General features: G+C 49.0%; 1 protein-coding gene across 1 annotated transcript; it reads left to right on the top strand.

Annotated features, from left to right (window-relative positions):
* Positions 1 to 2,392: 2,392 nt before the first annotated feature.
* Positions 2,393 to 23,275, top strand: RAB7A (RAB7A, member RAS oncogene family). Its single transcript, XM_072876141.1, has 6 exons — positions 2,393 to 2,512; positions 18,819 to 18,879; positions 19,945 to 20,071; positions 20,894 to 21,112; positions 21,656 to 21,784; positions 21,935 to 23,275. The coding sequence occupies exons 2-6, from the start codon at positions 18,827 to 18,829 to the stop codon at positions 22,028 to 22,030; spliced, it is 624 nt and encodes a 207-aa protein (XP_072732242.1). The 5' UTR covers positions 2,393 to 2,512; positions 18,819 to 18,826; the 3' UTR covers positions 22,031 to 23,275.
* Positions 23,276 to 25,208: the final 1,933 nt, after the last annotated feature.

Here is a 25,208-nt window from a genome sequence, read left to right on the forward strand (position 1 = left end):
TAGCAAGCGACACGGGAACTTGGTGCGAGGTTATCCTCTGCGTAACAAAGGTATGTGATAGATAGTGCCAGATCGCTCTGCAGTAGAGGAGGAAGGAGGAAATTTCACCCACAGTTTTTGAATGTTTTTCATATTGTGTAAAAAGAAAGAAAAAAGGGAACTTTTAAGAAAAGAGAGCTGAGGAACACTCTGTAACTCACCATTAATGTCTGCTCCTAACAGCCCAGCATGTGGGTCTCCTGTTAAAGGAAATGGACTGGGGCAAGCAAGTGCTCTGCCCCACCAGCTGCTGATGTGCCCAGGGCCCACAGTCCTGCGGCTGACCTGAGAGGACACTTTCCTCCCCATCCAAAGAAATCATCTGTGTTTGGAAGGGTTTTCTCCATCATTTCACTAATCTAAGCTCTTCCTCTTTTGTCCAGTCCGGGCTTTAACTGGTACCAGGTTCTTCTGCAGCTCTTTGCATCTGCACCAGTCTTTGCAACTGATACCTGCAACCATCTTTGCTTCTGTACCAGTCTTTGCAACTGGTACCAGGTTCTTCTGCAGCTCTTTGCTTTTAAGGGGCACCTCAAAAGCACTAATAAACTAGATGTCACAGGCTCCCCTCTCTTGTGAGATGGATTGGTAACAGTGATACAGTCCTGCAGATAGAGAGATGAAGACACAAAACTGGTAATGAACTTTCTCCTCATCATATGAGGAGAGCCGAGCCGCCCTGGCTCCCGTTCACCTTCTCTTAGTCTCCATTTCCACAACTTAAACCAGCCCAAGGATGGGTGGCCGTGTCCTGCCTCACCCACTCCTTCCCCTGCATGAAGCCAGTTCAGTGCACTAAGCTGGCAAAAAATTTATCCACGCTGCTTTTGTTGTTAGTTATCAGCAGATTTAGTGCTGAAGTGACTCAGGGCAGGGTCAGTCGAGAGCTGGCACTGGTGTACGGGAGGGGGAGCGTGATAGTGAGTACCTGAAGTTGGCTTGGGCTGGGCTGCCCTTTGGAGCAGAGGGGGTTCCCGCTGCAGGCAGCACACGAGCTTCTCTGGGCAGCCGACGCCGAATCGGGCTTAGGCCCCTACACCGTTGTCTGACTTTTCTGCAGTAGGACACCCCGCGTGCTCTGCGAGAGAAACTCCTCAGAAGGGATTCAGGCCAGGCCCAGCAGATAACGATGACTCTAACAGCACACTTGCCGTGCTCTGCTACCAGTACTCTATCGATCTCAAACTGCTTTGCAAGCATTAATGACTCAAACATTGCAGCAGCTTTCCGAGGCGAGCGTTCCCGTTCCCAGGTGACACACAGGGAAACCGTGTTACCCTGCAGAGGAGGCGAGCAATTTGCCTAATGATATGTGGCAGATTTGTCTCAGGACAGAAGGAAGAACAAAGGTCTTCTGACTGCCAGCTCTGCGATCTCTCTGCAAATCAGTCCCTGTCTCTTGGAGCTGGAAGCAGTCTGCTTTATACTGCTCAGAAACGATTTTCTTTTTAATGTAGCTATAAGTAGCTTCATTCCTTTTATCTCTTTAACTAGCTCTAAAAAAAACTTTATTTTCCTTGGTGGCTTCAGTTTTTGCTTTCTGGAGTTCACGGGTTAACGAAACCCCCAATAGCCATGTGACTTGGATGAACAGAACAGAATACTCAGGTAATTGCTGAATAAGAAAATTAACTTGCTGCCAACATGCAGAGGAGAAAATATGGATTTCTCTTGCACCACCAGGATGGTTATTCTCCCATGTATTAAGGTGCTGGAGCGTCTACATAGTCCTGTTTCACTTGCCTGCATTATTGATCTTGGAACTGGTTATTGCCTGATGAATCAACCTGAATGTATCTTAAATTGTCATTTTTTTTCCCTGACAAATGCTGTTGCTACTACCTCACTCCAGATCACAGCTGCAAATAAAAAGATCCCAAAGAACTGATTTGTGCCCTTCTGTCCCCATCCTTTACTTCTGAAAGCATGAAGCGGGAAAATTTCCCCAGCCGTTTCCTCCTCTCCTCAGACCTCTGCAGCTGCCAGCAGCGCTGCCGTGCAGACAGCAGCTCTGGTGTGGCGGGAGGCCACAGAGGCCACACATCCCTTCCTTCCCACGCCCTCTGTGCCCGCACGGGCGTAGCGGCTTGCGTGGTATCACAAGGGACACCCGGACGCCCGACGGGCTCGGTCGGGCCCTTCTTCCCACATAAACTCCCGGTTCCGGCGGGAGGCCGCTGGGCCCCACACCCGCTGCGGGGCGCGGCACCGTCGCCGCCTCGCCCACCCAAGATGGCGGCCGGCAACCCGCCGTCACGTGACGCGCACGCCACCGCTCCCCTCTTCCCCCCCCTCCCTCCGCTGGCTGCCGGGCGGCGTGCTGACGTCAGGGACAGCGGGCGGGCCCCGTGACCGGAAGTTGTCGGGGGGAGGCGGAAGTGAAAGCGGGGAGGCGGTTGGGCCCATTAAAGCCGACCGAGGCGAGCGGGGGGTGGCAGCGAGTCTCGGGCGGGCGCCGCGGTACACGCACCAGGTGAGGCCTTGTGGGGCGCCGGGGCCGCGCCGCGGGGGCCGGGGATCCCCTCACGCGGGGGGGCTGGGGTGGGGTGGTGGTGGCGGCGGCGGCTCCGCCCCGGCCTCTGGAGCCGCCGGGCGGGGGGCGCCGCTCGGAGCCCCCTCCGCAGGGGTGGGGGCTCTGCTTTCGTGCTCCCCGGGCGGGCTCCGCCACCGGGGCCCGGCCCGCCGGGGAGGGGCGGCGTTTGGCCGCCCCCGTGGCGGGGTCAGGCGGCCGGCGCCGGCGGGTGCCGAGCTCCCCGGAGCCGTGCCGGGGCCCGGCCCCTCGCTGCCCCCGGAACAATGGAGCTGGGCCGCGGGGGTGTCCCCGGGAAGGGGCTCCTCCGCGCAGCGCTGCGGGGGGTGGGACGGACCCGCAGGCTTTTCCCGAGATGCGCGTTTCTTGAGGCCTTTGTGGGAGCCTCCTCTCCGGAGAGGTTTAAAGAGGCCCGGAGTGGTACCTCCCGGGGAGGAGAGCGCATTGTCTGTGACATGTGGTGCTGCTGTAGCTTCCTCTCAAAGCGTGAAGAGGCTTTGGGGCAGCTGGTGGCCGACGGTGGCCTGGGCGCTGGGCTCTGGGGAAGCGCTGGCTTGGGGGGGGTGAAGCGCTGCTCTGGGTGGTCGGTGGATATCGCTTTTCAGACGAGCAGGCTGCCCTGGGAGCAATTACTGTGACAAAACAGGCGGCTGAAGAGGCTGGCAGTTATTGCGAAAGTAGCTCTCGGCATGTGTAAAGCCTGAGTCAGTTCTAAGAAGTATTAGAGTGGATGGTAGAAGTGCTTTTGGCTGTGAGTGTATAATAAGGTAAATTAAATGATAGATATGTTATTAGTCTCTAGGTGTATATATAGACTAATAAATATGGAAATACCTAATCGTTGTGCTTGAGACGGCTGTGCTGTCTTCCCTGCAAATAGAGGGATTATTTTAGTAGTAAAACAGCTGTGAAAAGGCTGCCTTAACCTGAAGATGGGTAACCTCAGCATCAAAATGAGTATGTCTTACCCAGTAACTCCAAACCCTTTGAGTCAAAGCTGGAATTCTCAGTATTATCTCCCTGAAAACTAAAAATACTTGCTGATAAGCAAAGCTGTTGTGATGTGTGTATATGAGGGTTTTTTATATGTAAACTGAGAACACATGACAGAACAAAGTCCTCCCAACTGTAAGCGAGCTGTTCTTTGTTTGGTAATTGCCAATATAGAAGCTTTAAAGCTTCCAGTACTTGCCACTGGCCGGCCAGCTCTGGCCTGTGCCTAGCACTCTGTGTTTCAGTGTGGGAATTGGGGCTGGGAGAAGTGGAGAGTTCTCTTCTTAGGGGAATGGTACATAACCAGCTGTGCCACGGTGTTTGGCTGGCTATGATATAAAGGCTTGCTTGTGGCTATACCATGTTCACGGGCTGCGGCGGTACCAGTAGGGTATGATAGAAGCTGCAGCCTTGCCACACTTCCAGGAGAGCCAGGCTACTGGAGCCAATGTACCCTGTTCTCTCAGCAGCTGTATTTGAGGTTAAAGTGGGTGGAGTCATTTGAATATTCCTTGTTAAATAATCAGGGCTTCGTTGCTGTACTTATTCAGGAAGAACAAGTATACTTGTCTCTTTTTTCCCCCCTCCCCCTTGTGACTTCCAACAGCTGACTGAACACATGACTTGCCCTCCATGAACTAATGAGTAGACCCACCATGCCTGGCCTGAGTCCTCAGAATCCAAAGCAGCTCTAATACTGTTACTTTCAAGTGCTGCCTTTTTTTTTGTGCTATTATGTTAATACTCTACTTCTGGTGTAGAAAAGCTGTAAGATGGGGTTAATCTGATCCGTCAAGAAGGAAAACTTTTAAAATCCAATAGTGTTTTTTTGCTCTCCTAACCTGTGGTAAGAAGTATAACAGATAAGATGCAAGGCAGTAGCTACATTAAACTTTCCTCTTCCCTGTGGTGTCATGCAGTGGTCCATGTCCTCAGATACCCTACTCATGGTTCAACATGGCACACTAAGAGTTGTACCTTAAAAGGGAAAGGTGCCAAGTTAAGGATTTAAGTAACTGTGTTGCAGAGACTACGCTACAGGCATCCTTGCCCTCCTACCAAAGCCAGTGAATCAAACTCTATGCCGAGTAGCACGGACACGTTACAACGTTGATGAAGCCTTAACTGAAAATGGAAAAATGTACAATCTCTGCTATAGGCTCTCCTCTGAAATCACCTAGGGAAGATACCACTTTACTTGGTTTACTGCCCAAAATGAATGCCTGCGGGCAAGAGGGCTACAAGATTCAATTTCTGCAGCACCTTCTTAAAGCTCCTGTTTTGAGACTCTTGTGTTAGAAGGTCATGTGAATTACCTGTCAGAGCAAATCTCTGGCAAAGCTTGTCCTTGAGGAAACATGACAATTACAATCAAACCATCTGTGCAAAACTATAAATAGCTTTGTCTCTAACATGTATGGGATTTTGGTCTGACTTCTCTGTGAAAATGAGACTAGTTTATGCAGAACTTAACATTTTGCTGTAAACAAAATTGCTTATGCTTGATTAGGGTGCATTTTTAAATGCTGCATCGTGAGATAGGTGTCTGGCAAGCCCTGGTTTGGGAATAAGGGCTATGGAATAGGGCACTTGGATGTTTGCGTTCTCTAAAACTGGTGGATGTGTGGGCTCACAGATGCTTACTGGTAGTTGTCCCTGCTGTTATAATATAGCAAGTTCTTCAGTAACTGAAATAAACGGAGCATTTGAGAAAAAAGAACAGAACCCTCACCTTGCATGCTGCCAGTGTTCCCTAATGTCTTCCAGGCTTCTCAGCTGTGACCTGAACTGATCTTAAGCCCTTGTTACTAGGGCCTGATGGACCTAAGATTCCCTTGCAGAACTGTAGAGTAATTTAAAGCTTGTTGCCTTGATGGAAGGGAGTCCAGATAAGACCTTACCTAAATGCTGAACTTGGCTGGGCACTAGCACGCTCGCATGTTGCTTGTCTGACAGCGATCCTGCATCCTTCAGATGCTGAAGTACTTCATCCTTGCACAGCATTGTTTTGATAATTGCAGTTTAATTGCCCGATGAGTTGGAGTTCAGTTGGCTTCCCCCTGCAGCTTCCTAAAATGATCTGTTGTAGTTGCTGTATAACAGTCTGCCTTCAGACATAGTTGTGACAGTAGACTGTGAGGATAAAAGGGTCACTTTCTGCAGTGACAATCCAAACATGAGCTGTGCCTCTCAAAACTGAATTAGGTATGGATAATTAATTGAATGACAATAGCTAATATACCATTTTCAGTTCTGCAGTTAGCTGCTCTATTGCAGATCATATTTCCCTTTAAATGCACCTTGAATAAAACTTCCAAACAAGTGCCCAAGGTCAGTGACTCCACATGTGCTGTTCAGAAATAGCAGGCGATGAAGGGATACCCCTCTCTCACATGGTCGCTCTCCAGCTTCCAGCGTGCTTGTTGCCTTTGCGCTTTGTTCGCGGGGATGCAGCGCTCGAACCCGGTGTGCTGCTGCATTTTCTGCTCGGTGGAGCTCTGCCGTGATGATGTCATTGTTGCTGTTAGCGCTGTTCCTGTGAGACTGCTCCTCCTCTCCGGTGCCAGCAATGAGCGCTCCGTCCATGGGGGAAGCTGTGTCAACACTGCTGTTGCTAACTCATGGTCAGCGGTGGGGAGGGAGGCAAGCTTGTCAAGGCCACTGGAGTGTGTTGATTTTTACAGCTGATCTCAAATAGCTTTGACTTCTCTTGCTAAGGAACCTATTCTTGAGGCTGTGGCTGTTTTCACAGGGCAGTGAAACTTCAGGAGGGGTGCACTGCCTTTGAGGTGGGATTGAAGTGTAAACTTGCAGCACAGATTCCTATTTGTGTAATTTAAAGGCACTTGATGCAGTGAGTGATTTGCTCTTGCTTCTCCATAACTACTTAAAATGCCAACTTAAGGTGACTAATTGTATCTAACTGTACTTGCATGAGTTTCAAGCAGAAATGCCTAAATGAAATGGAGTAGATCTTTATGTTGTCAGTTAAGAAAATGGTATGTTTCTGGAGTTTGTCCTATATCACTGCATACTGTAACTTTGGTCACTTGGCAGACAAGCTGGACTAGTGAAGTGGTGGACAAAAAGTGAAGGCAGGCAGCTGGAGCTGCCTTCAGAGGCTACCTGGCTGGAGTACCTGGACCTTGGTTGCTGGGGCTACCAGTTTATCTAATGAGTCTGTACTGAACCCTTGATCTCTCTCCAGCTGGGAAGCAGCATCCTCTTGAAAGTAACCTGCTTGGTGCTTGTCTCCCTCAAGTGGGCTGAGTCACTTGGCTCTGTAGCTCTCTTCCTCTCGGCTCCCACACATGATATTTGAAGTCCAAACTGCCACAGTGCTAACAGTGTCTCAAGCATGAGCGGTGAGGTGGTTGTAACTGAGGCATGCCTAGGCCTGATCTTCCCCCCCAGCCCCAACAAGAAGATGCAGTTTACCAGCACTGCTTTCTTAATCCTCACCATGCAAGTTACTTCAGTGAGGTTTTTTTGGTTCTTTGTGGAGCTTCATCAAGAGAATAGCTGAGCTGGTAAAGTATTGATGCAGGATCTGTGCAAGAGGTATGAGGATATGAAGTATGAGTCTGAAACAGAGCCTCCACGGTAGGAATTCCTGGTTAGGCACTGACTCAGCTGTCGTGGCAAGCTACCTGTACACTCCCATCCTGGGACTGGTACCGAAATACTTGTCCTTCCTGCTCTGCAAACTGCATTAGCATAGTAAGAGGTATTGAGTGTGTGTAGGATCAGGAGTTCTGCTCGCAGATCAAGGCTGCGTTCTTGGATTGCAACCTGTCCCTAGAGGAAGCCTCCTCTCTAGAAGGTTCATCACTGAGAACAAGACCTCCTGGAACAGATGTACAGAAGTAAGGTTTTTGCCATTAGTGTTGGTCTTGTCCTTGTCTGGCAGTAGGATCTCCCATCAGTATTTGTCCTCTCTTCTATCAAGCTCCTGGTGCTGAAGGAGAGACAATATTCGCTCTTGGATCTGAATCTCAGGTGTAAGCTACGGGGTCTGGCAGGCTTCCTGAGGGCCATCGTTTGGCTTGAAGGCCTGAACCTTGGTCAAAGTCTCCCTTCAGTCACTTGTTTCCTGCTCAGCCTCTGGGAACTGGTGGAAGCTAGCAGCCAGGAGTAGATAAACAAGGCTTGTTTACCACTGACGAGGTCTGAGATCTGTGCTTTGCTTACCACTGCAAAGGTTATCTAACACCTCCTATTTGTGTTTCTAAAACTGAAAGCATGATGGGAATGTGTGAAACCTTAGGAAGCTGTAGGCAAAACTAGAAATTAATCTGAGTACTTGAAAAATACTGTTGGATATGGTAAAGATCTAACAACTTTCCTGTTTGTTGATGGCCTAACTTGCAATGTTTTGAATTGGTCAGCCTTATCTTCTGGACACAAAGATTAAAACCCAGCTGCCCCTGGCACTGTGCTTGACTTATAGAAAGTAACGGGGGAATCACGTTCGGTGGGATGGCCTGATGTGAGAACTGTGCTGGGCTATTGGTATTCATATAGGGGTTACTGAAACTGTTGGTTGGCTCTCCTGGTTGGGTGGCTGTGTGCCAAAAGGCTGACAGACACGACTGTATAAATCGGGCTGTATTGGCACTATAGCTATGTTCCAGTTAGTAGTATAAGATTTGTCTTGCTTGATTTGGCAGCTCTCCACCAAGGAGACCGTTCTGGTAGAGGCATGGCAACATGGAAGCTATACTGGTATAGCTGAAATGCTTTGCGTAGGCAAGGCCCTTAGTCAAGACACATGGCTTGTTGCCTAGTGTCTCCCAGCAGCCAGCAATGTGCTCAACTCTCCTCCCACATCCTGAGATTGTCTCCCCCAGGGCAGAATAGGGGAAGTTGAGCTTGCTCTGATAAAGGGGGAGGGGTGTTAAAGCAGGCATGCCTGTTCTTGTAACAGCTTGATCCTTGGGGAAAATCAGCTGGGAACTACCTGAAATCCTGTAGGATTTACAGGGGAACTGCTTCCTCCTGGAAGGTAGGGGCACAGTAATACTGATTCTTGAATTACAACATAACTTGAGCCTCCAAAAGAAGGGTAGCTGAAGATCTTCAGACACTTGCTATTAGCCTGTTAGGGCTCTGTATATGTCTGCCTATTCCTGGGAGAAAGATATCCTGTGGTATAAAGGCCCTTCAGCTGCTGGAGGAACTGGTGGACTAAGAAACTTCATGACTGGAAACATCCAGCTTTCAGTGAAGCTTCTGGGTATGGCTTTCTCAGAGCTGTCTTCCTATAACCTGAAGACTACCACTTCAGCAGCCCTGGCTTTCTGTCTGGGAATCCTGGTCTCGTTACTGTGTGGCATTAGTTCTAAAAGGGCCTTCCTGCGCTCCTGTCCTGCACACAGCTGCAGTCTCCAGGTACCTGCTGTGGAGATGATGGTGGCCATCCTCAGGTTGCTGAGGAGCAAAGTGATCTGTCCAGAATGGCTGTCCAGCATAGCTGGCTGCACCACTGGGGACACTTTCTGCACTCCCTTCCCTCCCTCCTTTTGGCTCAGGGAGTTTATCGCCTGGAAGAGCCTACATGTGCTGCTGTAATCTTAAGCTAAGCTGCAGTCTGGGCAAAGCAGTGTTCCTGTAGACACCAAGAAATGACCTCCAGACCTTTCCCACTGCTCCGAAGCACAGTGGTGGTCTGACTAAATATGCAGAGACACATCTGCCTTGGTACTGTAAGCAAATGCGTTTCCGTGCTTGTTTTGGTCCCACTTTCAAACCATGTAGTCAGATCAACATGATATCTCCTCAAGAGAAGGTGGCTACTGTGATATCTAAACTGGTAGAGATCAGCTTCTAAGCTTTATATACCTTCCTGGGTGTGGGGGTGGGGGCTAGTCCTGCATAGTTTGGACTTTTCTCGGGTAGAGTCACAATTCATAATGCCAGCTGTAGAGCAAGAGACTTGTTTGGTTTCACATCTAGTATTTAAACATTGTGCAGGCATAAAACAACTCTGATCTGGAGAAATGCCGGGAGGTGTAACAGGGCTGTGAATCAGTGAGGCTTGGACTGGACAACTTGGCTTTGAGAACTTGGGCTTTGAGCCTGACTGATCATGTGCATCAGTGCCTCTCAGGAATGCAGTGCTCTCCAAATCTCAGCACTCAGCAGCCCTAATGGAGCTGCAGCTGAGCTGAGACCTCAGGCAGGGCAGACCCCTTCTCATGGGCAAGTCCTGTGATTCTACTGCAGACATGGCTCCTACCAGTGGCATTGCTTCTGCACTCCCTGTGTCATCCAGGCTCTCTGGCAAACTGGCCATTGGTATATCCTCTTCCAAGGAGCTTTTTGAGCCCTTGTCCACAGCAGGGATGTGTCGTAGAGCCTCCAGCTGGGGACTGAGGGTATGTCTGAGCCATGCTAAAACCTTATTCCCACTGAAAGGAGTGTCTTCCCCAGGACTGGCTCTGGGGCTTCCTTGATGACACCAAGAGCCTATTCTGCTCACAGCTGTTCCAGAGCTTTTTCTTTCCAGCTGGGTTTCCTATGTGTTTCCCCAAGCTGCGTGTTGCCCCATCATTCTCTCCCTTTAGCACTGAGCTGTCTTAAGAGCATGTTGTCCAGGAGCAGGATGCAGCAGAGTATGTGTGTGAGCCTGGTGTCACATCCATCTAGTGGCTAGCCCACAGACCGGGTCAGTTGGCGATTAGCACCATGGCACACGAGTTCGGTGCTTACATTGAAGCAGCCGATGAACTGAACTCGAAGCCGTGTGGCTGAGCTGTAGCTGGCTGCCCTGGCTGGTTCCTGGGCTTCACTTGGTCCTAGAGCAGCTCCTCTGGCACTGGAGGCTGCAACTCCACCCTCAAAATGAGGCGGAAACTTACTGCAGACAGCTGTAGTCTAAAAAGCCAATTCTTCCAGGATACCGAAACATGTTTTAAGATTCTATTTTGATCTGAGCCATGTCAGTGTGCTAGCAAGCATCTAAAGCTCTAGGCTGTTCTTCAAGAAGGTGAAGCTTTTGGCTTGGGACTCTCAGGTGGGGGTGGGAGGCACTGGACAGCATACCTACACCTGACAACTTGCAATATAATGTTTTACACAAGGTATCAAAGTTAATTTGTAGCTGAGGCTCCCAGCTCCCTGAACAGAGGTAATTCCTGCCTCACAGGGCTGGTTGGGAAAGGCACCAACTGGACAGAAGCCTGCTCTTGGTGAAACTGCAGTAAGTAGCAGGCAGCCTAGCTGCTCCTCCTGAGAAGGGAACGATGAGCTGTGCTTGAGCTCTTGGCTGGGTACCAGCAGGAGGGAATATGTTGGTTAGAACAGCAACATAAACGTGTGGGGAGGAAGGAGGTGGAAAGCAGTTTTGAGATGTTACTGATACAGCAGCAGCTAGAGTGTACCCTTCTGTGAAGCTGTCACAGGAATATCTTGCCAGCTGCTTTTGGTGTGGGCTTCACTTTAACTGACTGCTTCTCTGTCGTGCATCAGTGAGGCCTGAAAAACACCTCTAAAGCACCTCTGTTGACTGTATGGACTGTAGGAGCCCGTTGCCCTAAAAAGCAACCCATTTACAGAGAGCAGTTCTTGCAAGCTGTCAACCCAAATGGCAAGGTGTTCCTACTTTGCTTTTTAGGCACAAAGCCAGTATGTGTGCCCGCTAAATGTGAGGCTTTCCTAGATGGGATCTTCTAGCCAGCTGGAGAAGCCAAGCTTCTAGTTGACCTCTCATGGGAGTGGAAGAGGGTACTGTCCTGCTTGTGCAGCCCTTGTCAATGCAAGACTCAACTTGCTGTTAGAACTTAATGTGCTTCTGTAGCAGTCCTCAGTGTGAGGATGCTAGGCACTTGTTCCACTTGTAGAGCACTCAAGTTTGGGAAGGAAAATATGCAGGCTCTGTAGCAGTCAAAAAAAAAAAATCAAAGGCAGGTCTATTTCTAGTTTCTTCCTTAAAGGCAGCTTGGCACCTCTTAAGCCATGTTCATATGAAAGTAACAGCCCCTGCTGACTGTCCTCTGGCTAGTGCTCAGCTTTTTCCCAGCTGAAAGGACAGGGCTTCTGCTCTGCTTGTGGGCTGATGTGTCACTCTCAGGAGAATGCAAATGAGAGATGTTAAAGGTTGATATCTGCTGGTCTCAGGTAGGCATTCATGTTGAATTGCTCAGGCTGTCACTTGTAGCTTTGCATTAGCAGACACCTTGTTAGCAATGTCTGCGTGACCAGGTAGTTGGAACCAAGCTGTTATTGTTAAATTGTATTGGTAAAACTTGTTCAGCTCCACTTTGAGCTCCTGCTGCAATTGGAGATTGAGGCTTGTTGTGGTTTAGCCCCAGACAGCAACTAAGCACCATGCAGCTGCTCACTCACTCCCCCCCCACCCCCGTGGTGGGATGGGGAAGAGAATTGGAAGAGTAAAAGTGAGAACACTCGTGGGTTGAGATAAGGACAGTTTAATAGGGAAAGCAAAAGCCGCGCGAACAAAGTGGAGCAAGGAATTCATTCACTACTTCCCGTGGGCAGGCAGGTGTTCAGCCATCTCCAGGAAAGCAGGGCTCCCTCATGCGTAATGGTTGCTTGGGAAGACAAACGCCATCACTCCGAATGTCCCCACCTTCCTTCTGCTTCCCTAGCTTTATATACTGAGCATGACACCATATGGTATGGAATAGCCCTTTGGTCAGTTTGGATCAACTATCCTGGCTGTGCCCCCTCCCAGCTTCTTGGGCACCTGGCAGAGCATGGGGAGCTGAAAAAAGTCCTTGACCAGTGTAAATACCGCTTAGCAACAGCCAAAACATCAGCGTGTTATCAATATTATTCTCATACTAAAACCCAAAACACAGTACTACACCAGCCACTAGGAAGGAAATCAACTCTATCCCAGCCGAAACCAGGACAAGGCTTCAATACAAAGAGTGTCTGGACCACTTGGGTGTTCTGCAAGTGGGAACTGTGGTCCTGGCCAACTAATGGCAATCGTGGACTATCTGCTTTTCCTCAGGATGAGGCCTTGCATTTTCAGGGTAGCTGAATTGGAACAAATTCATGTGTCTACTTGAAGCCTCAGCTAAACTTGGCTTGATAAGTCATGGCAGGGTACAGTGTGACCATGGGGCAAGTGATATGTGCCAGTCTGTTGGTGTGCTTGATCCTGTAAGAACAGGATAAACATCCAGTGAGCATCTCATTTCAGTGGCTGAAGGTCTAAGCAGACATAACCCCCTGAGGTGCCAAACATGCTAGGGAACTTGCTACTTCTGGGAAGGAACTGGTTCAATCTGACTGAGCTGGTCCTGAATCATTCTTCCAGCTTCAGTTTCCTTGAAGAAATGCAGAACCATTGGAGGGGGGGAATAAAAATAGCTCTTTGGTGTCCTACAGAGACAATGCTTTGCAGCCTCCCCCAAGCGAGAGAGCAGTGAGCAGAGGTGCTGTATCTGTGTTGGAAATGCACTTAGCTGCACTTCAGGGTGCTTTTCCTGCATTTCAAGACAGAAGGTTCTTCCAGTGTTCAAGTGTGGCTGTCTTCTGCTCAGTCTGGTCGCTGTGGTGAGCCCACCACAGTGCATGGTATCCCCTAATGGAGTACTGCTCTATGCAGATTGGCTTTCTCAAGGTTGGGTGTTTTTGCTAAAAGTCTTGTGATATAGTGGAGAAGTGAAAGCTCTGCTTATCATCCACAGCACCCAGAACAGACCTGCAGTGCGTCAGGTTCAAATGTGCCTTTTTGTGGAACACGTACTTAACTCTTGTGCTGCCTGCTGGGACAGGGGAGCAGAACTAGGTATTCATAAGTGCCGCAGTGAGTTTAGCTCTGCTTGATGCTTGCTCACCTACTGCTTTGCGCCTTGTCGGCATAGTGTTAAATATCCCTGGCAAAGGACACAAGGCGAGAGGTGCAGTCCAACAGTCTTGCTTCAGTGTTCAGCTGTTTTCTAGTGGAAGGTGCAGATGGCAACCTGGTAGATGTAGGAGCAGAGAACTCCTGGTCAAATGTCCCAGTTCTTCTAGCCTCTGCATAAACACGCATTGGTTCTTGGTTAGGACTGTAACTTGAACCGGTTAATAGCCAAGCTGCAACAGTCAGGACTGCTCCAGCAGCTTGTCAGCAGGTTCAGAACTGGTATGGGTATGCTGCTGCTTAGGGAGCTCTTGTCTTCCATGGAGGTGAGATTCCCCCCAAGGCTAGCTACTTTCATACTAAAACTGTCCATGGGCAACTTAACAGGGTGTTCCTATTGCGAGGTCTACTTCTGTCAAAGGATTGCTAATCTAAGATCTGGTGGGCCATCAATGGAAGCTCCTACTGTTCTTTGCTTGTACCAACCTAATTAATATAAAATGCCTGCATTGTGACTTGACACATGGGAACATCTCTAAGGAATCCTTAACCATCCATTTATGCTTTGAGTTAAAGCGGCTGTCTTAATATAGAAAGTGAAAGGACAGTTGTAATATATTCTGAAGCAACAAGGAAGCCTAATTAGATTTGGCACAGGCTTTATTTGCTCTTGCATCTGAGGAGCTGTAGCACTATGGAGCTTCACAGGACAGTGTTTGACTCTTCCTTTCAGATCAGCTAAGCCAGGAACACTTGCAGGTCAGATGTTAGGGGTTCTCCCTTGCTGCTCCAGCAGGCCAGCCTTACAAAGGTAGCAACACTACTGTGGGAGAGAGCGTACTATACCAGGCTTAATATCATGAGGGTCAACATACTGTTAAAGGCTTGTTGCTTAGAGGGATAGGTGTTAAAAATTGTGTGGAAGGACTCTCTTCTCCTGTGTTAGAGGCAGCTGTGTTATTCCTTTGGTACCAGTTAAGCCAGGAGGCAGAATGATACTGACTGGTCTCCTGATTGAGCAGGGCTAGCTGGGTGTGCTGGTAGGCTGTGTTCTGAGCAGTCATGCAGGTGACCTCGCTCCAAGAGACTTCACACAGTGTAAAACACAACTGATGTCTTGGATCAAATCTTAACAAACAGGTTTTTCTTCATGAAATCTCTGAAAAAGGAAGTGTCTGTTCAGAAATGCTCCTGGGACTGGATGTGAGCCCTGTGTGAGCTCGCACACTGCCATCTTAAGGGCTTATGCGACTCTTACAGGATGCTGCTCTAGAGTAATTATACCAAATATAAAGCAAGAGAAGCTGCATATATAGTGCAAAATAGTCTTAGACTTGGATACCACTGACTCAGCACTATCGCAGTTTTGATCTCAACTCAAGCTGAACTTGCTCTTTGCAAGAGCATGGGGGAAACCCTGCACAGCCCACATCTCAGCTTAGCTCAGTAATTTAATGTTTCTTGCAGGTGTGACTGGAGAAACTCCTTATGTGCACTAACTGCTCCTTCAGGTATTTAAACCTGCTTCATCTGTGAGCTAAAGCTATATTCTTCTTGGTCTCCCTTAGTTGATTTTGTACTAGCAAGTTTCACCAGAAATGATATGTATGTAGCTTAGAGCATGTATGTGGGCTCTGTTTCTGGGACACAAGGCAGTAATGAACCTACTCAATGCCATGTAATGTGAGAAACAGCCTGTGTTAACAAGGGAATAATCATAAATTGCCTCTGACTTCAGGCAAGCAAATCTCTGAGTGCTGAACCTGGCCCAGGGTTGGCTGGTTGCACCTTGTTCTACTGACACAGCAAATGGCACAGTAACCAGGATCGACTGAGGTATTTCTGAGCTTACTTGAACTGCAATGTGTGGAAGCATCCTTCTGCCATGAAGATGTTGTATTTGCAGTTGGATCGGTATGAGCTGTAGTCACCAAAATCCTTTGCGTGGTGTTAAGGAGACTGTAGTAAGGCTTCACTTACAGGACCTTTAGAGAGCACTAATGTCTTTCACTTCCAGTACCTCAGGTTGTTAAAAACACTGTGGCTGGAAACAAATGTTGGAGGAGGCATGGTATCTTGTCCTTGGAGTAGCTTGACCCTTTGGGTTGCTTCATAAGAAACCCCAGTTAAGGTAACGGGGATGTCTTGAATCCATCTAGACTGAAGATCTCACTAGGAGCAGTCAGACCTCTGTTTAGCACAAATGGCTGCTTTAAAGCTGGAGCTGCTGTTGGGGACCTGCTGAGCCACACAGAACATGGTAAGGGGAATAGCAAAGGTGGTGCTGTAGAGAGCAACTTGATGCTACTTAAACTTAGAGGGGTTTCCTTCTACGGGAAGGCTCCAGGAGGTCAAACACTGGTACTCCCTTCAAGACTTGGAGATGTGGTCTCCTCTCCAAAGGCAAGGTCTCCTCTTGTACTGGGCAAGGAATAAATCTGAAGTGTTGGTCTGTTTGTACCTGTAATGAGAAGATTAATAAGAGTGCTTGACCCGTAAACTGACTGGGCTTCAAATCAGCATTGATCAAGCCCAGTAGAACAGGGGTGGGAAACTGGGCAGTGTCACTGCTGGCCCCTGGCAGGACTGTGGTTCCTTAATGTCTCATGGCCCAAACCAAATACCAAGCTGAGGCAGCTCCTTCTGTGCTATGGCTCATATCCGTTGTATCACCTGGGATGGAAGCTGAGTGTCTCACCTGACCGGTGTCTGTGAGGCAGTCGTAGCCCTTCACACTCATGGGGTAGCCTGTCAGCTGTGACAAGAAGGCAGTGTCAGCTCTGACTCAGACTTCCTTCCCATGTCTGCAGGTGGCTGCTCAGCTGAGCTACTTCCAAGGTAATGGGACTTGACAGAGCAGTTTCCCTTCCCTTCATAGTGGAACTTCAGGCTGTGTTGAACTTGGGTGCTAAGCATTGGTGTGATTTAGTGTTGTAATTTAGGGCTCTGCAAATCCCTCCCTGAGCATGAGAACTAATGCCAGCTGCTTTGAATACCAGGAAGCAGTGAGCTGCAGCAGCCAGTGGCAAGTGATACTGAAAACACTCAGAGGAAGATAGAAGCAGTACATGCTGGGTTCTGGCACAGTCACTTCAGGGTGAGTTGTTTTCCTCTGTCCTGAGGAAAATAGGTGACTCTCACACTGGATCTGAGCCCATGCAGATGTTTTCCATGACAGTTCAGTGTACACAGCTGTCTTTAGGCTGTTTCAAAGTTCTGCTCACTTGCTTCTTGCTCCATCTGGGCTGATCATGCTGCAGAAGTCTCTGGCTTGGCTAGCACAAGTGTCACTTGTGCTACATGCTTTGAAAACACAGGAGGTGCAGTCTGCTTGAAGGAGCTTACATGGTCTGTTCTCCACGGCTATAGAGGAGACGAGCTATAGAGTGTGGATCTTGGCAAGAGCAGAAGCAGGACTAAATGTTGGTGTTGTTGACAACTTTCAGCTGGCTATATCTTGGCTAGTATAGCTGGGCTGCCAGTTGATTGTTGAGCAATGCAGTCCAGCATAGACAGCCTTGGAAAGGAGAGGTGTTTACACTTGGAGAAACTGTCCTGTGCAGGCTCTCTGGCATCTGTTAACACCCATCTAAGGATAGCATGAGCTTTGTGGGTGGCCTGTCACTGCTGTTCACTCAACAGCCTCTGGCTGTTATTTTCTCAACAGCGTTTCCCATCTAGATGTATCACTAGATGCATGAGGTGGGTGCAGTCCAACAAGGTGTAGCTGTAAGTGCACCACTACCTATGGTGTCCACAGGAGAGCTGCTTCAGCTTCTGCAGCGTTCATGGATGGCAAAGTCTAAAAGATGGCACGTCTTTTAATGCTCAAATCTTGAGATGCTTAAGACCTCTTTCAACTGGTCTCTGCATCTAGTGAGAGGCTCCTACAGCTTGGAGCATGTTGCCTCCTGTAGTACTGGGATGAAGCAGGTTGCCGTTATCTAGCAGCTTAGGCTGTTGCATGTCCCAGGAAACACATAGGACTGAGCTGCTCAGAAGATGCATACATCCATGTTGTTGTAGAAGTGAAGGCCTCCTTAGCGGTGAAAGTCAGGAATAGCTCCTGAAGAGTAGTTGTGTGGTGTAATGAATGTGGTGTAGCAGGATGGGCATTTTCGGGTAACAAAGTCCCCGTATAAGTGATTAATACATGAAGCCTGTTGTCAAGAGTCTTTGAATTCAAGCAGCACCTCTATAACCATCTTCTGGTTCCTCTTGCTGTACAGAACCTGCAGGGCTCCTCAGGGAAAGCCAAGGAGTCCTTGTGGTGTGGACCAGGTCAGTACCAGACCACGGTCTGTGATCTGATCAAGCCTGAGCACCTAAGAGGGGTTTGTCCCATCCCCTCCCCAGAGGTGGGGAGAAGGGCCTTGTGGTAGGAAGGGCATGCTCAACCACTAATAGCAAGACTTTGTACTTGCTCTTGCTGTGCTAAAGGACATCCCAAAGTGTATTCAGGCCTGCTGCAGCTGATGGACTTCTAGCTTCTTCACTAATCCAAAGGAGACCTGGGAGCAAGCCAGAGTGTGGATCTCTGGAGCTCAACTCTCACTGTTGCTAATTGGATGGACCATTAGTGGCCCATTTAGAGCCACCTGCCTATAAAGTGGACTGGCATCATAGCAGGATGCAACTGAACAAACAACTCCTCATCTAACAGAGCAATAGACTGAATGTTGTGAGGTTTGTCACTGCAGCCTTACTTGTCCTTCCACCAAAGGTGAGGTGGCAGAAGTTAGCTTCACATGCCCTCAGCAAAGCTGTGGAGTCTGGTAGCAGTTTGCCTTGTAATTCAGTTGTTCAGCTGGCCTGTGCAGTTTTGTTGTGACTGCTTCAACCACAGTGTATCGTTGGGACTCAACACTTTAGCAAAGCACAGCTGCTAGAGAAAGCGATTGCTTCTCCAAGCTGAACCTGAAAGGTGGAGGAAGCCCATGTTTTTTATTTTTTTTTCTACTGGGAAACTACTGAACAGCATAAAAAAGCTTGTGTGGTATTAGACACATCTCTGCTTACATCTCACTTAGTAGCATGTGTAAGAATTAGCCTGTGTTGGGAGCTGATCTGCTTTGCTGTACTGCCTCCAGGGAGGGTAAGGGAGATGGCCTAGGCTAGTATACCCACAAAATGGCCTGGAAATAGGGTCCAAAATGGACTTTGTATTGTAAAGGACAAGTGCTTGGCTCATCTGCCTGTTGGTGTTAAGTTGCTGCTGCTGGTCTGAGATGGCCCTGCCTATGAAATGGGCAAACACCTGGTTAGTGCTCAAGTGTAGCCTTGAATTGAAGGAGTCTGGTTTCGGGAGTGCTGGGCCCTGCCTGTCGCTGGTTCCTTGCTGGGAGTCAGGCTTCTCAGGCTCCAAACTTGCTGCTCTCTGCCTTGAGGAATGGCATGCTAATGGTATCTGATGGGATTGTTCCTCTTCCTTTCTAGTGTAAAAGATGACTTCTAGGAAGAAAGTGTTACTGAAAGTCATCATCCTTGGAGACTCTGGGTAAGTGGAGGAGCCTTTAAGCTGCCAATCTGCATCTGGCTGGAGCAGTGCTCTTGACTAGTGGGAGCCAGGATGCACTGTAAGAAACCAGCAGTGCCGGGAGGAGAGATTTTGCAGCTCCAGATAGCTGTGTTACCTTACAGCTTTAAGAACTCTTCGCCACCCTCTGTCCTGAATGTGTGTCCGCAGTTTAATATCTTGAAGTCCTGCCACGATATTAAACAGGGGAAGTGTGGTGGGCAGACCACTCCAGTAGCAGAACCGGATAGCCTTTCTGCAAGGAGGAGGTGTGGTGTTGAAATGAGCAAAATAATTAATAAAAAACCCAAAACTGCTAGTAAGTAATCTTAGGTGACTTCTTAAAACTCTGCCTCTGTCAGAGACATAGTTTATACTGAGCCATCTGCTTAGCTTCTGCCTGAGCTGGCTAGAGCCTGCCCCTTGGAGTGGAAGGCTTTGCTCTGTGCTGTTGAGTCTGCTCTGCTGCTAGAGGTTACTTGCCGTGCAGGCTGTAACCTGACTCGCCTGACATAAGGCTTATTTATACCACTGTGCCCAGCAAGCTGTTGATCAGGGAGTGTTTCTCAGCCACAGAGAGGGCATGTGAGCCTCTAAGCTGGCTCTCTGGGGAGGATCTCCACCTCTGTGTGCCTAGCAGATGTGTATGTGAGCTGTTGCCAAGCTGCGATTCTGTTCTTTCACCTCCTCCTTCTGCAGAGGCTGAAGATTACTCTTTCTGGTGGGTTTTTCTGGGGCACTTCATCTTCTTCCAGAATTGCCCTCATGATCATAATGTGATGCATATTCCTTACCAGATTACTGATGGGGAAACAAGGTTTCTCAAGACTGTAATCCTTCGTATCCTTAGGTAGCTAATGCTCTGACTCGGCATGTTGCCTCAGCATCGATTGCTGTAAAAGCCCCTCTTGCAGAGGGCTTTCCTTGGTTGAAAGGCCAGGAGGCTGTGGTGGAAGGCAAAGGGCACTGGGATGTTCTGTTCAGGGTGGTTAATTCAAACACTGCTGTAAAAACAGCCTAACTAGTCTTTTTTGTCTTTCTGTACAGGGTGGGAAAGACATCGCTCATGAACCAGTATGTGAACAAGAAATTCAGTAACCAGTACAAGGCTACGATAGGTGCAGACTTCCTGACAAAAGAGGTCATGGTGGATGACAGGCTAGTGACAATGCAGGTAAGGAGTGACTCTGCTCCCTGCTGCACGGGGTGCCTGGCTGCCTAGACCACACTTGTGTGGAAGTATCTGCTCCAGTGTAGTCCAGCGCAGTGCAGGGGTCGGCGTACTGGGTGTGAATCTTGTTTGCACTGAACTGCTCTTGCCCATAGGTGCTGCTGGGCTTCTCTACAAATCTGTGCATGGGCTGAACAAGGGAAGGCAAAGATCAGTTTGGGCTCAGCTAAGAGCAGCTTTGCCAGGCCCAGTTTAAAAACCAGCATTTGGTACTGTCAGTAAACTAGATCTTGTTAGAAAGATGTGCTTCCCTAGTGTTCAGGACCTGGAAAGGGCTGGGAAAGGATGACGCCTTAGTCAGGTCAACTACTTGTGCTGCCCAGAGTCCTGCGGGTATAGTGTTAACGTGCCAGTCTGCTCACGTCTCTAGTATCTGAAGCTTTCATCTCTCCATGGTGAGCCTGACTGCAAGGCAGCCAAAGCCCTGTTGCAGCCATCAGAGGGGTGTTCAGACTGTGCTGGTACCCAAGTGCACCCAAGCACTGCAGGCAGGTCACCTGCTGACCCCAGTACCTAAATCCTGCTTGCCCAGAACAAGGATATGTCCCTTCCTGAGGCTGAACACAAAAGGGGTAAACTATCTTTAGAAGGGTGTTTCTGGCTCTTGATACTTAGTGCCTACAGAAATTCCCAAGCCTTCATGTGCTCCTCTTTGGCTAGCTGGGGCCTGTAGATGCCTGGTGGGGAGCTTTGAAATGAATGCCCTAATTGTGGACTGACTATGTCAGACTAGAGCTGGCTTATCTGCCCTATCTTTTGCTCCAGATATGGGATACAGCAGGACAAGAACGATTTCAGTCTCTGGGAGTTGCCTTCTACAGGGGAGCAGACTGCTGTGTGCTGGTGTTTGATGTCACGGCCCCCAACACATTCAAAACCCTAGACAGCTGGAGGGACGAATTCCTCATTCAGGCCAGTCCAAGGGATCCTGAGAACTTTCCTTTTGTTGTGCTGGGAAACAAGATTGACCTAGAAAACAGACAAGTGAGTACTGAGACTTGCTAGCCTCCTCTTAGGAAACTGCTGGAGTGGGAGACCTTGTAGGAACACGGGAGGGTTATCTGAGGAACAGGAGTGGGAGGTGCCCGAGTGTGGCTCAGCTGTTGTGTGCCACTGGGGAAGAGTTTCTCCTGCCTGGAGAGGTCAAACCCCTGTGCACGGCATGCTCCTGCCCACTGGTGGAAGGATTGCAGCAGCTTCCTGGGTAGATGCAAGGAGAGAAGCTGATTCTCCTCCTCCAGAATTGCTGAGAAACCCTATTGGAGCTAGTCCCTGCTCTGGAGATGCCTGAGCAGTCTGTGCCCTGTGGTCTCATCTTCCTTGGGCATGGTGCTCTTTGCCCCGGGGCTGAGCGTACGTGGTGGTGGGCAGCAGTCTGCTGTGCTCTGTAGCAAGGCTGTAGTTTTGATGAGGTCAGAGCTGCTGTCTTAGCTCAGGCTGGATATGAGGGGTCTCTGGCCTTGCCCTGGAAATAAAACCCCCTTCCTGCATAGCTGAAGGTGGTAATGCTGCGCTCTGTCCACCCAGGTCACCACAAAACGGGCACAAGCCTGGTGCTACAGTAAAAACAACATCCCCTACTTTGAAACCAGTGCCAAGGAGGCCATTAATGTGGAACAAGCTTTCCAGACAATTGCACGAAATGCACTTAAACAGGTAGGGAGAGGGCCGGTCCTGCCCGCTGAGCTCAGCTGCTGCGGGCAGCCTTGGGCCCTCCAACAGCTTCCCCCAGCTGAGAATGGCTCCTTGCATGCTAGGAGCTGTCTGTAGAGCCGTGGCACTAACTCCTCCCTTCTCTCCCACTAGGAAACCGAAGTGGAGCTTTACAATGAATTTCCTGAACCCATCAAACTAGACAAGAATGACCGAGTGAAGGCTTCTGCGGAGAGCTGCAGCTGCTGAGGGGAGAGGGAGGGGTTGAGCACAGTCCTTCACAAACGAATATCACACTTAGGCCTTCAAACACACAGCCCCTCTTCTGTGTTTAAAACGAAATTTAAAAAAATTTCCATCTCCAGCTGCCAAAATCCACCCATCTCTCATGAGCATCTGTGAGTCCCGCACTTCAGAGCTCGCGTCCCCACACCATCCACATCACACTTCATGGTAACAGACCTTTCTCTTAGTTTAAAATGGAAACTCTTATGTATGTTTGGAACTGAATCTAATTCCAGGTGTCCAATGGAGAGAAACTGTTTACAGGTAATCTGTGTAACAAGTTACATACATTTTTAACTGTCTCGTGTTTTCCCCTGTGAAGGCTGCAACTGGAAAGGCTGATTACCCATAGTTCATTGCAAGCTCAGCACTCAGTCCAACTAGGTTGAGTTTTGTATGTATCTCTGTTAATGCTTGTTACTTTTAACTAATCAGATCTTTTTACAGTATCCATGTATTATGTAATGCTTCTTTAGGAAAAATCTTATAGTACATGTTAATATATGCAACCAATTAAAAATGTATAAATTAGTGTAAAATTCCTGAATTACATGTTCAAGTACTGAAACACAGATTGTGTAGAAAGTGAGGAGGACACTTGTGAACTGCAGCGTGCTAGCAACACAAAGTCCAGATAGAGGCAGTATTCTGTACAGTAGAGATGAACTATGTAAGCCTTCTTGTTTTGAGGCCAAAAAGGCTTCATCTTCTGGAAAATCTGTCTGGCTTCCTTGTATCTAAATTCTCAGATTTGCATAACAGCATTGATATGCACACTGGATTATTGGATTTAAAATTAAATACAGCTATGAAATGACCTCATTTGTTCACCTCCCCTACTGCTTAACTCCTAACATCCTGGAGCGAGTGTGAGAAGGAGCCAGAGCTGAGGTGTCCCAGTGGCTCTTTGTACTGTGGAAGGAGCTCCTCTCCCACCTGGGTTGTGGTAGCTGTTTCTCGATGAATGACCTGGACTATGAATCTTCCATTTCTTCTTACTGACTGCTAATCTGGATTTTTGGTATGGAAAAACTTGGCAATCTAGTCCCTTTCCTCTCCTCCTTTTCTTCCTGGTATTTGTTCTTGCGTTTGTAGCTTGCTTAAATGGAGCCCTTCTACCTGTTTTCCAGAGGTCTACATTCTAGTACGTAGGCTGAGCTCTTATGTAAAGAGATAAACATGATGCCAATAAACTTAACAAGAACAAACCTTCTTGTTTACTCCTGTTTCTGACTCTCTTTTTTTTTCCCCTTCACTAACATGCTTGCTTTCCTCTGTCTAGTCACCGTTTTAGCAAGCCAGTGCCTGCTAACTGAAGGATGTTTGTGCTTCCTCCTTACCCTAATGTCTGTGCCTTCCAGCTTGGTTTTCAGGAGTGGGTTGAGCAGGCCCTGCTTGCTTGGCTGACCTTAGACTGTAGTAGGGCAGCTACCCCTCTGCTTTTCTTGAAGCTGCTTGCAGTGGTAGGGATGGTGCTGGATCCGATTGCTCTTCTATGAGCGTAGTCCTTCAGCCCTGTCTGGGGCAGATGAAAACCTTTGTGGAAGGGTGGAGAGGAGGGCAGTGCTGTTAAAGCTCTTGCTGCCCTCCTCTGGAGGGGTTGGTGAGAAGAGCAGACCCTTCCCAGCTCCCCAGTTAGGTGCTTCAGCTGGAGGAGGAGCAAGGCTGGCCTAGGGTATGAGAGTGAGTTAAGGACCTTTCTTTGGTCCAGCCTAGTCAAGGTGAAGCCTTCAATTTCCAGATTCATGGGCGTGACCCTCTGCTTGCACTCAGCAAGGCAGAGCTCACTACTCCTGTGCCCACAGGAAGATGGAAAACACAGTGTAGAGAAATGAGGCCAGTTATTTCAAGAGCCTTCTAACAATCTTTGTGCTCTATATCCTATTTTATGGCTTTGTCCTATCATGCTTTTCTCTCACTTGACTGGGCCTTTGCTGTCCACATCAATTTCAGGTAACTACTCTGCAAGAGCAATGTGTCCTGGTGGGACCACTTTCCTGTCTGCATCTTTTGGAAAGACTCAGACCTTCTGCTCGCCTCCATTCAAAGCATCGCTCTGCGCTTGTTTTCTGTAGATACAGTTCTAGCATGGAGCAAGCCAAGCTGGGGGAGGGGGGAGCAATAATGATAAAGTGAGGTTTTGGGGAAAGGGGATGGTCTTAACTCTGCACCTACCTCCTGCTGCTTTGGCCCTGGGTGGCAGAGCATGGTGCAGCTGTGGATGAGCCCTGCAGAGATGCTGTTTAATCTCTCTCCCATCAAATAAACTGGCAGTGACACCAGGCAAAGGGATAGCGATCCACGGGGGGTAGGATGGCTGTGGAGCTCCTTGCCACAGGATGTTATAGATGCTATGAGGGGAGGGGAGGATTTTATTTACTGCCTACAAACCAATGTTTTTGCAGGTGGGGATATGATATATATGCACATGAGTGTACAAAAACCCGTGCAGGAGGCAAGCAGGGCCCTGCTCTTACACTCGGGGCTGATGCTGGCGGTGTCACAGATGGGGACTGGTGTTCCTGCAAGAACCACTTGTCATCACTGTGGTCTGGAGAAGCCTGGGACTGGAGAAGCTGCCTGGACTGATTGTCCCTGCAGGGTACAAGTGTGCTTAAAACCACTCCTAGCATCAATGAGGCCTCATGGCTTTTACTTCTGAGCTGCAGGTGCGATGATGATGTCTGCAAGGGTGACTTGCTGCTGGGCAAATCCCAGAGGAAATCTTGCCCTGGAAGAGGCTGAGGTGTTCAGCCCACGCACCGAGGCAGCCAAGCTCGAAGGCTGGTTTTGCTCTTTGCCCAGGTCTTGGCTGGGCAGGAGGGAGAGACCTGAAGAAGGAGGCTGACTGATGGGAGCGGGTTGGTTCCCCCATCCACACCTAGCGTAAAAGGCAATAGCTGCAACCAGCACCCTGAATTTGCAAAGTGGGGTGATCCTGGCCTTTGCCAGTGGGTAAAACTGTGCGAGGTTGTGGCAGGGCAGCCAGGTGTGGGGCTCGGCGGCTGCGGCTGCTCCCTGCCGAGGGGTTGGAGCCGTTTGCGAAGGCAGCTGTGTTTTGTGAGGTGCTGGTGCAAATACGAAAGCTGGGGAATTGCAAAACCGCATCTGTGCTGCGGGCGCTGCGTGGGGGGAGTAGCGT

Source organism: Ciconia boyciana, chromosome 11, assembly GCF_034638445.1.
Source record: "Ciconia boyciana chromosome 11, ASM3463844v1, whole genome shotgun sequence".
Lineage (NCBI taxonomy): Eukaryota > Metazoa > Chordata > Aves > Ciconiiformes > Ciconiidae > Ciconia > Ciconia boyciana.